At 41.3% G+C, this 13502-nt stretch overlaps 1 protein-coding gene across 2 annotated transcripts; it reads left to right on the top strand.

The window, feature by feature from the left end:
- The first annotated feature begins 2098 nt into the window (after window positions 1-2098).
- Window positions 2099-8620, top strand: LOC127659707 (protocadherin-18-like). 2 transcript variants are annotated; one of them, XM_052149651.1, is made up of 4 exons: window positions 2099-4865; window positions 5306-5361; window positions 5736-5896; window positions 7270-8620. In XM_052149651.1, the coding sequence occupies exons 1-4, from the start codon at window positions 2373-2375 to the stop codon at window positions 8010-8012; spliced, it is 3453 nt and encodes a 1150-aa protein (XP_052005611.1). In that variant the 5' UTR covers window positions 2099-2372; the 3' UTR covers window positions 8013-8620. The 2 variants fall into 2 exon arrangements, with proteins under 2 accessions (XP_052005611.1, XP_052005610.1); XM_052149650.1 differs by having other exon boundaries at window positions 5273-5361.
- The last annotated feature ends 4882 nt before the right edge of the window (window positions 8621-13502 follow it).

The raw sequence follows: 13502 nt of genomic DNA, 5'->3' as shown, positions 1-13502 counted from the left end.
TTTAAAGCTCCAAAAAGAACAGACAGTCAGCATAAACGTCATTCATATGACTCCGCTGGTTGAATAGATTTCTTCTAAAGTGAAACAATCACTCTTGGTGTGAAAAAGATCAATATTTATGTACTTTTTAACTGTACTGTAAATAATCACTTCCGGTCAGCAGCAGTATGCACATTCACGAGAGGGCAGAGTGAACATGCTCTCTTGTGTGACTTATTCACGTTGGCATGTTACGGAAGTAATCTTTCATTTTTCTTTTGGTTGAGACATCCTGGATGATGTCACACAAAGGCACTAATGTGAGTAAACAAACAGATACAAATACAGATCTAAACCAAAACCAACCAAGCTTCTGTACAGCATTCCACATACTCAGCTGTGAACAGTACTGCTCTCCTAGGTGTGTCGCAAGTGCATCTTTTCTCGCGTAAAAATTTCAACACGATTACGTCACACGCGTGTACTGCTGCTGATCGGAGGTGATGATTTTTTTGGGTTCTGCTGAAGAAATAAAGTCATACACATCTGTGATTGCATGAGGGTGAGTAAATGATGAGATCATTTAAATGTTTAGGTAATCTGACCCTTTAAAAGACATTCTATAGCATATAAATGATGCACATTCTCAACTTCATAATAAAACACAAACTGAAAACATTATATTTTGCTGTTTTCATTTAAAAAAAATCAGATATTGACTCTGATTGAGAAGTATAATATGAGCTGTGTTCAGGGTGCTGGGTCACTGCTGTTTTGAAGGTCTGAAGAGCGGAGCATCAGATGGCCTTGACAGATGGACAGCCACAGTTCACAGAAACTAATTTCAATGCATTCTCATGGTACATCTCTATATAAACACACTGTTTATCAGAATGCACATACTGTATGTGTGTCAAGTGAAATGCTTACCAAACTTGCTTCTGTGTTTTAACATAGAATTTAAACATAATTGTTATGCCATGGCATCATTTTCAGGCAGTTTGGCAAAAAAACATGTCATTATCAAATAAAAACCCACAGTTAGAATTGCACCAAATTTTACTGTGTGTTGAAAATAGAGGTGTTTCTCACAAGATTGACTAATGTAATTACTAATTTAGGTTTTTTGGATGTTCAAACCAGATGGCCATGAAACTTCCAGAAGCTCATGTTTGCTTTTTGTGTGGGTGAGTGAGCATAAGGATGCTAATGCGGCAGAATCAAATATGGTGAGTCGTAAAGTGTATTGTGCGCTGGGGGCTGAGTATGACCTCTGTGAGAAATCACATTGACTGCGGGTTAATGGAGGTTGGGGGAATCCTTTACCGTGTGCAGACTCCTCAAATGAGACACAATAGCGCACTGATGAGCGATCAGATACACTCCAATTTACCCTTAACTCTCAAAACACTAGCTGTATTTTAAACTTTTAATAATAAAACTCACTATATACGATAATGGAACTATAATCTCCTTAATGCAACTCCTATTCACCAGTGATCTGTTTAGTTGGCCACTTTCACAAAGATATTTTATGATTATTGCAAGATTATTAACATTTCACCAAGTGTAGAAACAAACTTATAGTCCAACATACTGAAGTCTGCATTTATTTGGGTTGTTTTAGTATGTCCACTGCTGTGCTAAACTAATGCTTTGGTAAACATTTAGATATTTTATTTCTTACACAGGGTTAAATGATTAGTGAAATATTAACCATAATATTAGACCTGACACATGCCTTACAGAACATTCGTTTATCTAAAAAGTTGAAAGTTCTAAGAAGAAAAAAACTGAATTGGTGATGGACGTAACCCAAAGTGTGCTGGGGTGACACAAGCAACTTGATCTTGAATAAATGTCTTCTTTTTTTCAATTGTTATGGCACACTTCTACCGTTCTGTCCTCCTCATGGCGTGATCTGCTTTCAAGCTCCACCTCAATCACTGCGCTTTCTTTTCTTAATTCTGTCGCCTTTTCTTTTCTTTTCTTTCTGGGGTGTACAGCTGTGGTGCCTAAGAGGGGAGGCTGGAGCATGGAGAGGGTGGGGGCCACAGTCACAGTCTAAGGTGGGCTGCAAGGGGCCATTCATTGTACTCAGAGTCAGACAGAGCATACACACACACAACCACACAAGGAGCTGCGCCTCCCACGCACACGCGCACCAGCTCACACACAGCCAGACGAAGAGAAGGAAAGTGGATGAGTGCAGCACATCAGTCTACGGGTGCAATAAAGCATCGGAGCCCTAATGCTTTCTCCGAGGCTTTCCTATATTCGTTTTGCTTGAAATCTATGCACAACTATGAGGATTTAACATGCTTTAATTTTAACTAAACAATTCACCAGCCAGTCTTCTCTGCGCGTGGAATAAGTTTCGCGCGGCTTCAAAGATGGGGACAACTAAATACTCCAGTGAAAGGAATGTTCTGTTTTTCAAGACGCTCCTGAAACTCATATTTTTGGCGGCCGTGGCGCACAATGTTTCAGGTAAGACTTTAAAATATAAAGTTTTAGAGGAACAGAGAGTTGGCACGGTGATCGCCAGACTGAAAGAGGAAGTAGCCGGCATCCTATCCAAACTCCCGAGCTCCGTGTCCCCGCGGTTCCGCGCTATGCAGAGGGGCAGCACTCCGCAACTTTCCTTGCGCGAGGAGGACGGCGAGATCAGTATCGCGACCAAAATAGACCGGGAGAAACTCTGCGAGAAAAACTTGAACTGCACTATCGAGTTCGACGTGATCACTCTTCCCACGGAATACCTCCAGTTGTTTCATATACAAGTGGAAGTGCTGGACATCAACGACAATGCGCCGCAGTTCTCGCGCGCCATCATCCCAATAGAGATCTCTGAAAGCGCATCGGTGGGCACGCGCTTTCCTTTAGACAGCGCTGTGGACCCGGACGTCGGAGAAAACGCGCTACACACGTACTCGCTCACGCGTAATAACTTTTTCAAAATCGATATCAGGACGCGCACGGATGGCGCGCGGTACGCGGACCTTGTTGTGATGAAGGAACTGGACAGGGAGAAACAGTCTAGCTACCAGCTGCAGCTCACAGCCTCAGACTCTGGTGTGCCGCAGAAATCTGGCTCAACTCTGCTTAAAATCAGTATTTCCGATTCCAACGATAATAGCCCAGCCTTTGACGAGCAAGCTTATGTGGTCAGTCTACTGGAAAATTCAGCTTTGGGGACACTTCTGGTGGACCTGAACGCCACAGACCCGGATGAAGGCAATAACGGCAAAATAGTGTACTCTTTCAGTAGTCATGTGCCACCAAAAATCCTGGAGATCTTTAAAATTAACCCAGAAACTGGCCACATCACTCTGATTAAGAAAGTTGACTATGAGACCACTTCATCATACGAGATAGATGTCCAGGCTCAGGATATGGGTCCAAATTCCATTCCAGGCCACTGTAAGATAATCATCAAAGTGGTTGATGTCAATGATAACAAGCCAAAAATCAACATTAACCTTATGACCCAGGGCAAAGAGGAGGTGGCCTACATCTCTGAGGCATCCCCTGTTGATACTTTTATTGCATTAGTGCGTGTGGATGACAGCGACTCAGGTCTAAATGGAGAGGTTGTGTGCCGACTCCATGGCCATGGGCACTTTCGCTTGCAGAAGACCAATGAGAACAACTACATGATTCTTACTAATGTATCTCTGGACCGTGAAAAACGCTCAGAGTATAGCTTGACGGTAATTGCGGAAGACTGTGGCTCACCAAGTCTATCCACCATCAAACACTTCACAGTGCAGGTGCAGGATGAAAATGACAACCCCCCACGCTTTGAAAAGAGCCGGTATGAAATCTTCAAGTCAGAAAACAATTCGCCTGGAGCATACCTGACATCAGTGGTGGCCACTGATCCAGATTTGGGCTCTAATGGACAGGTGACCTACTCCATTGTAGAAAGCCAGGTCCAAGGAAGCTCAATTTCAACATATGTGACAATTGATCCATCCAACGGGGCTGTCTATGCACTCCGGAGTTTTGATCGAGAGGAAGTGGGCCGGCTCTCGTTTACTGTGCAGGCTCAGGACGGTGGGGACCCTCATCCTTTGAGCAGCAATGCCACCGTTCTGCTCACTATATTAGATGAAAATGACAATCCGCCCATCATTGTATCTCCATTGCTGAGCAACCACACTGCTGAGGTGCCACTATGGAGGCATGCTGAGCCTGGTCATCTGATAACAATTATCAAGGCAACAGATCGTGATGCTGGGGCCAACAGTGAGCTGACTTGCTCCATCATTGGTGGTAATGATGATGCACTTTTTGTCATTGACCAACGGAGATGTGAGTTACGCACCAATGGAAGTGTTGAGGCCTCAGGCCATGAGCGATTTGATCTTGCAATTCTGGTGCAAGACAGAGGAGCCTCTACTCGGCTTTCAGCAAGGGCCATTCTCCATATTAGCCTGAAGGACTATCCAGAGAGCTACTCACTAAATCCTTCTGACCTAAACAACCAATCCACATTAGATGTCTCAATGATCATCATCATCTCCCTTGGTGCCATCTGTGGTGTGCTTCTCATCGTTATGGTGATGTTTGCCACCCGGTGCTCAAGAGAGCAGAAGGACCCCCGAAATTCCTACAACTGCAGAGTGGCTGAGTCCACCTACCAAAATAACCCCAAAAAACCTGCCCGGCAAATCCACAAGGGGGACATCACATTGGTCCCTACAGTTAATGGGACCCTTCCTGTGAGGGCTCACCCCCGCTCCCCTTCAGCCTCACCTGCTCCAGAGAGCCGCCAGAGCCACCACAGCCGCCAATCACTCAACAGCCTGGTCACCATCTCCTCCAATACTGTGCCAGAGAACTTTGCTCTCGGACTAGCCCATGCCACACCACCTGTGGAGGTAAAATATTTTTCCAAGATAACTAATGCTTCACTTGTGTGCTATGTGTACTAAATTTGCACATCCTAAATAATCATACATAAATAATCAATAACTGGTATTTGTCAATTCAATGTGATTTTTTTTTTTATTCCTGACCATTTAATACACCATAAATCTGTTATAATATTCAGTATATTTTTTATTTATTTATATCATGTTTATGTGGATATCTCTAGATTGTTTCATAATTTAGAAGTATTCATTCATATCATCAGAACCTTCCCTTATTCACCCCCAACCCACCCACCCCATGGTTTGTGTGTATTTGTGTTGGCTTGTTGTCTGGTCTGCCATTATTCATTTTTTTATTTCCATATTTTTTCTTTATTTCCCCCACACCCTGTTTCTTTTCTTTTTGGCTATAGCAAGTTTCACAGCTTCTGTCCATACTTCATCAGGGCCAGTACCAACCCAGACCCAGTTTCCGTGGCAACAAATACACCCGGAGCTACAGGTAACCAATCACACTCCAGCCTGTTGCCACCTTTACAGACCGTCCTACAGGAGGTTCAATGTTTTACTCTGTGAGTGTTTGGACACCCCAGAGTACTTAAGAAAATAGATGCTGATGGTATTTAACAGCCTCATATTGTTAGGGCATTTTAAGTGTCCTTTCTTTGCTTAAAGCTTTTGCTTATTTGTGCATAAGTTTCTCCCTACTTAAGAGATTCATTTAATAATTTTACAATAATTACAATGTAAAAGAAAAATATTAACACATAAACAATAACTTTAAGTCATATTCCAAAGATAGAGAATGTAAGATCAAATAAATCATGCATACTCCTTGTATTATAATAGTTAATGGCCTCATCTCTGTGTCTCTAGGTATGCTTTGAATGAGATGGATAAATTCAGCCTGAAGGACAGTGGAAGAGGGGATAGTGAGGCAGGAGACAGTGATTGTGAGATGGGTAGGGAGTCCCCGCTGCTTGGAGAAGGTTTCAGTGAACTCTTTACCCCAGATGGACATCACCGACTGCATCCAGGTAGGCAGGAGAAACTCTAAATCAGCCCTTTTATAATTTTACATAACATTTGGCCATTTTTTAAAAGAGAGATTTTGTTCACTGGATGGTAGAGTAAACACTGCAAGAGATTCTAACCAAATCCCCCTCTCAGCCTTGTAAACCAGTTAATGAAATGCCACTTCCGTGTTAGTTGCCTTGAAATGTACATAATACACAATAATTGCACAGAAATGCACAGTAAATAATATAAGAGAATAAACCTTAATTTCAAACATAGTTCATACCTAGACATATAGAATTGATCTCTTCAAGAAGTTTTAAAATACTTCCCAGGTGTGCATGACATTCTTTCTTCTGCTGAACACAAAATAACAATTTTAGAAGAATATCTCAGCTCTGTAGGTCCTTTCAATACAAGTGAATGGATAAAGTGACATTTGAAGTTCCAAAAATCACATAAAGGCAGCATATGAGTCTAGTGGTCTTATGTGGTGCAATATAAGGAACAGGCCAATATTTAACTTCTTGTTTACCATAAATCTCCACTTTCACTTTCAGAATGAAAGTATATATTTATAGTAAAAAAGGACTTAAATATTTTCACCCACACATACCACATCGCTTCTAAATACACAGATTTAACCACTGGAGTCATTCCTTTATGTGCTTTTTGGAGCTTCAAAGGTCTGGTCACCATTCACTTGCATTGTATTGACCTACAAGTTGAAATATGCATCTAAAAACCTTTGTTTATGTTCAGCAGAACACATCTGGGATGGTATGAGGGTGAGATAATGATAAATGAAGAGAGAATTTTAATTTTTGGGTGAACTGTTCCTTTAATTATTATTACTGTCTGTTGGAGGAAACAGAGGAGCCATCAGTTTTTTTTATGAAAAAAATTCAGATCTAAAATGCAATCTTTATTGTGACTAGACCAGACGTTAGGCTGTGAGTGGGAATGGGCCATTGATTTCTGTAAATCTGCACATTTAATCATTCATTCTCTGCATGAGAGTGAGTGGAGTAAATGAGTGTCTGTTTTGCAAATGCACCAGATTGCACATTTATTAACTCTGAGATATATTATAAATGCATTTTTTAAATTAATGGAGTTATAATCAGACCCTGGAACATGAATGAGTAATGCTGAACATGTTCAATGAAGGCTATATGTTTTAAGCATATTTGATTTGTTTTGCATAGTCTCTAGAAAACGAAGTGGTGTTGGATGGAGCTGGAATGGTTTTGTTTAGTCGATTTGCTTCTAATAGACTAATTTGACTAGTTAAGGGTGTGTGCAGTTTTGCAAGTCTTGCAAGAGTTCCAGAAAACAAACATTTTATAACTGACCTTTACCTACAATGTTCTTCTCTTTCTGATCACTGTAGCAATGAAGCTGTGCACCGAAGATTGTCGTGTCCTCGGTCACTCAGACCAGTGCTGGATGCCTCCGCTGCCTTCCCCAGCATCCTCTGATTACCGAAGCAATCTCTACATCCCCGGAGAGGACCCCCAGCAGAAAGCCGACCCTGAAGCACCACAGTCTGGAGAGTCAACATTGAGGAAAAAGAGTTTCTCCACCTTTGGCAAGGAAAGCGAGGAGGGAGAGGGGGAGGCAGGTGATGGGGAAGACCTGTGTGGAACAACATCTCTGCTGTCTGAAATGAACAGTGTGTTCCAAAGGCTCCTCCCCTCTTCACTGGACACTTATAGTGAGACCAGTGAAACAGAAAAGCCATTGGCCTGTGCTGCAGGTGTGGGATCCCTGGAAAGAAGGAAGGGTCACCTGCCTGGCAAACCAAACTCTGCCACCTACCAACAGGGCGTCGCTGTTTGGGCCGCTAATACGCATTTTCAAAATCCTGGACATGGCCATGCCCCTGCTAGTCACATGACAGCACTGGTGGCTCCGCTTCCCGTCCCTCTGCCAGCTCCCATGGCAACATTGGCTTCCTCCTCAAAATGGCTGCCTGCAATGGAGGAAATCCCAGAGAATCACGAGGAAGATGAGTTAGAGTCCGTCCTGAGTCATCTGCATGGAAAGCGCTGTGACAGTCATAGCGAAATTATGGATGCCAGTGAGCTCGTAGCAGAGATCAACAAACTCCTTCAAGATGTTAGGCAGAGCTAGAGACTAAACGCTCTCTCTCTCTCTCTCTCTCTCTCTCTCTCTCCAATAAAATAAAAACATTTTTAGATGAAAGAGGAGGAAAACATGGTAAATTATATGAAAAACACAGACATGCAATTGTCGTTAAAGTTGCATTTCAGGATGTAATGTGTTTTGTGAATGCTAATTATCCAAATGATGTTTGTATTTTCTGGTTTTTGGCCACAGTGTACACATAATGTGAGTGTATTTATCTTTGTATTTTAAAAATACAATTTGTAGTCTTTATATTTATATATGTGTATATACATAAGTTAAAAAAAATTTACATAAAGCTATCAGATTTCTATTTTTATATATGCATGTTGGGAAAATAATCAAGATCAACATGGCTTGGTGTACATATTCTTATTTATGAAAAAAAAGTTTTTGTTTAGTTTATTCAATGGTATTGTTATATATGAACATAATATAAGTACATGAATAAGATTGAATACGTGTTATTTGGTAGGGTGGGACAGGTTACTGAAAGCATGTTTTGGGGTTGGGAGCGGTATTTATAATGTGTATTCTTTGTGTAAATTGCTGTTTTACTTTAAACAAATGGCAAAAATAAAGAGAACTGCAGATATGTCACATATACACTTATGTTTTGACTCCTTTAGTTGCCTTCTCCTAAATGTGTTTAGTAGAAGGTGTTTACCTGTATATTGACATGATCGTGTTCACTAAATTACAGTATATGTTTTTTCATTTAGTTTTTGTCCCTGAAATTTCCAGTAAAATGGGAGCATGCAGTTATGCTCTTCCTCTTCACAGACCGATCTGGAGAGCCATTGCCTATTTCAGTCATTTTTTTCTACGCTGCATTCGGTATGAGCGCCCTCTACTGACTAAAAACAGAGGTTCTTCAAACATTATTGAGGTTCCAACATTATTTTAACCAGCAAATGTTTAGAATAATGCGGGTAGAGATTGAGATAGAAGATATAACACACACTTCTTTCTGTGCTAAATTGATGTTTATGTGAGGAAACTTATGTGTAAATGAAGAATGCGTCCGATGAATAAGTAAGTATGTTGTGCATAGTGTGATGACTAAAGGAAAAAGGAGACTCGTTATGCTAACTAGAGCCCCCCAGAGGCGACATAGCGAAACAGCAACCACCACATCCCTCGTGCTCTCCTTGTTTCCCGCTCACTCCAGCTTTCTTTGTACGTTTGTAAAGTGCTATTTTTAGAACGATTTTAAGTTGTGAAATCTTTTTTGTTACAATTACCCACCGAATAGTTTAAATAGTTTAGAATTTTAATTTTATTTGACCTTTTTCATAATTTATTTCCCCTTAACTGGCATTATTTTGATAGACAGTGTGTTGAAATTATGCTAAACCAATTTCAATTCAATTCAATGGGCTTTATTGGAATGAAAGTTTCAAAAACAATGATGCCTATAGAATAAATCAAATAATAATAAAAAAAAATAGTATATAATTATTAGTAATATACACTCACCTAAAATATTATTAGGAACACCTGTTCAATTTCTCATTAATGCAATTATCTAATCAACCAATCACATGGCAGTTGCTTCAATGCATTTAGGGGTGTGGTCCTGGTCAAGACAATCTCCTGAACTCCAAACTGAATGTCAGAATGGGAAAGAAAGGCGATTTAAGCCATTTTGAGCGTGGCATGGTTGTTGGTGCCAGGCGGGCCGGTCTGAGTATTTCACAATCTGCTCAGCTACTGGGATTTTCACGCACAACCATTTCTAGGGTTTACAAAGAATGGTGTGAAAAGGGAAAAAACATCCAGTATGCAGCAGTCCTGTGGGCGAAAATGCCTTGTTGATGCTAGAGGTCAGAGGAGAATGGGCCGACTGATTCAAGCTGATAGAAGAGCAACTTTGCCTGAAATAACCACTTGTTACAACCAAGGTATGCAGCAAAGCATTTGTGAAGCCACAACACGCACAGCCTTGAGGCGGATGGGCTACAACAGCAGAAGACCCCACCGGGTACCACTCATCTCCACTACAAATAGGAAAAAGAGGCTACAATTTGCAAGAGCTCACCAAAATTGGACAGTTGAAGACTGGAAAAATGTTGCCTGGTCTGATGAGTCTCGATTTCTGTTGAGACATTCAGATGGTAGAGTCAGAATTTGGCATAAACAGAATGAGAACATCATGCCTTGTTACCACTGTGCAGGCTGGTGGTGGTGGTGTAATGGTGTGGGGGATGTTTTCTTGGCACACTTTAGGCCCCTTAGTGCCAATTGGGCATCGTTTAAATGCCACGGCCTACCTGAGCATTGTTTCTGACCATGTCCATCCCTTTATGGCCGCCATGTACCATCCTCTGATGGCTACTTCCAGCAGGATAATGCACCATGTCACAAAGCTTGAATCATTTCAAATTGGTTTCTTGAACATAACAATGAGTTCACTGTACTAAAATGGCCCCCACAGTCACGAGATCTCAACCCAATAGAGCATCTTTGGGATGTGGTGGAACGGGAGCTTCGTGCCCTGGATGTGCATCCCACAAATCTCCATCAACTGCAAGATGCTATCCTATCAATATGGGCCAACATTTCTAAAGAATGCTTTCAGCACCTTGTTGAATCAATGCCACGTAGAATTAAGGCAGTTCTGAAGGCGAAAGGGGGTCAAACACAGTATTAGTATGGTATTCCTAATAATCCTTTAGGTGAGTGTATATGCATTTGAAAGTATTCACAGCGCTTCACTTTTTGCTAATTTCTTTTACGTTACAGCCTTATTCCAAAATGGATTAAATTCATTATTTTCCTCAAAATTCTAATAACAATACCCCCATAATGAAACATGAAAGAAGATCTTTGCAAATGTATTAAAAATGAAAAAGAAAAAAAAAAAGAAAAAAAAATCACATGTACATTAGTATTCACATCCTTTGCTCAATTCTTTGTTAAAGCACCTTTGACACCAATTACAGCCTTAAGTCTTTTTGAGAATTATGCTATAAGCTTGGCACACTTATTTTTGGGCAGTTTCTCCCATTCTTCTTTGCAGGACCTCTCAAGCTCCTTCAGTTTTTATCATTTTCCTGTTGGAATCAAGGATGTCTCTGTACATTGCTGCATTCATCTTTCCCTCGATCCTGAGTAGTCTCCCAGTTCCTGCCACTGAAAAACATCCCCACAGCATGATGCTGCCGCCACCATGCTTCACTGTAGGGATGTATTGGACAGGTGATGAGCGGTGCCTGGTTTCCTCCAGACATGGCGCTTGCCATTCAGGCCAAAGAGTTCAATCTTTGTTTCATCAGACAACAGAATTTTGTTTCTCATGGTCCTTCAAGTGCCTTTTGGCAAACTCCAGGAAGGCTGCCATGTGCCTTTTACTGAGGAGTGGCTTACATCTGGCCACTCTACCATACAGGCCTGATTGGTGGAGTGCTGCAGAGATGGTTGTTCTTCTGGAAGGTTCTCCTCTCTCTACAGAGAAACGGCTGGACAGCCAGCTCTAGGAAGAGTCCTGGTGGTTCCAAACTTCTTCCATTACGGATGATCGAGGCCACTGTGCTAATTGGGACCTTCAATGCTGCAGAATTCTTTCTGTACCCTTCACCAGATCCGTGCCTCGATACAATCCTGTCTCAGAGGTCTACAGAAAATTCCTTGGACTTCATGGCTCGGTTTGTGCTCTGTCATGCACTGTTAACTGTGGGACCTTATATAGACAGGTGTGTGCCTTCCCAAATCATGTCCAATCAACTGAATCTACCACAGGTGAACTCCAATCAAGTTGTAGAAACATCTCAAGGATGATCAGGGGAAACAGGATGCACCTGAGCTCAATTTTGAGCATCATGGCAAAGGCTGTGAATACTTATCAGTATGCAGTTTAGGCACCCCTGACAATTTCCATGATTTTCATTTATAAATGATTGGGTGTTTGGATCAGCAATTTGGGCACCCCAACAGAAATCTCACTTCAATATTTAGTTGAGCCTCCTTTAGCAGAAATAACAGCCTCTAGATGCTTCCTATAGCCTGTAATGAGTGTCTGGATTCTGTTTGAAGGTATTTTGGACCATTCCTCCTTGCAAAACATCTCCAGTTCAGTTAGGTTTGATTGTTGCTGAGCATGGACAGCCTGCTTCAAATCACCCCACAGATTTTCGGGAATGAGATGGCCATTCCAGACTAAAATGTACTTGTTCCTCTGCATAAATGCCAGAGTAGATTTTGACCAGTGTTTTGGGTCGTTGTGTTGTTGAAATATCCAGCCCTGGCGTAACTTCAACTTTGTGACTGATTCCTCTACATTATTCTCAAGCATCTGCTGATATTGAGTGTAATCCTTGTGACCCTCAACTTTAACAAGATTCCCAGTACCGGCACTGGCTACACAGCCCCACAGAATGATGGAACCTCCACCAAATTTGACTGTGGGTCACAAGTGTTTGTCTTGGAATGCTGTGTTCTTTTGCCACCATGCATAACGCCCCTTATTATGACCAAATATCTATTTGTTTCATCAGTCCACAGCACCTTCTTCCAAAATGAAGCTGGCTTGTCCAAATGTGCATTTGCATACCTCAAGCGACTCTTGTTTGTGGCGTGTGTGCAAAAAAATGCTTCTTCCGCATCACTCTCCCGTACAGATTCTCCTTGTGCAAAGTACGCTGAATTGTTGAACGATGCACAGTGACACCATCTGCAGCAAGATGATGTTGTAGGTCTTTGGAGGTGGTCTGTGGGCTGTTCTCACCATCCTTTGCCTTTGCCTCTCCGATATTTTACTTGGCCTGCCACTTCTGGCCTTAACAAAAACTGTACCTGTGTTCTTCCATTTCCTCACTATGTTCCTCACAGTGGACACTGACAGCTTAAATCTCTGCGATAGCTTTTTGTAGCCTTCCCCTAAACCATAATGTTGAACAATCTTTGTTTTTCAAGTCATTTGAGAGTTGTTTTGAGGCTCCCATGTTGCCACTCTTCAGAGGAGAGTGAAAGAGAACAATAACTTGCAATTGGCCACCTTAAATACCTTTTCTCATGATTGGATGCACCTGTCTATGAAGTTCAAGGCTTAATGAGCTCACCAAACCAATTGTGTGTTCCAATTAATCAGTGCTAGGTAGTTACAGGTATTCAAATCAACAAAATGACAAGGGTGCCCAAATTTATGCACCTGTCTAATTTCGTTTTGATGCATATTGCACATTTTCTGTTCATCCAATAAACCTAATTTCACTACTGAAATATTACTGTGTCCTTCAGTTATTTGATAGATCAAAATGAAATTGCTGATCCAAACACCAAATTATTTATAAATGAAAATCATGAAAATTGTCAGGGGTGCCTAAACTTTTGCACATGCCTGTATATATATATGTATGTGTGTGTGTGTGTTTAATATGTTTTTATATGTTTTATAATCTCTGTCTCTCTCTCTCTCTCTCTCTCTCTCTGGTACTCTCTATCCCCTCTACTTTTTTTTTCTTCATTTGTAGACAC

The sequence above is a fragment of the Xyrauchen texanus genome, chromosome 19 (assembly GCF_025860055.1).
Source record: "Xyrauchen texanus isolate HMW12.3.18 chromosome 19, RBS_HiC_50CHRs, whole genome shotgun sequence".
Classification (NCBI taxonomy): domain Eukaryota; kingdom Metazoa; phylum Chordata; class Actinopteri; order Cypriniformes; family Catostomidae; genus Xyrauchen; species Xyrauchen texanus.
This window is presented reverse-complemented; position numbering and strand designations above follow the sequence as displayed.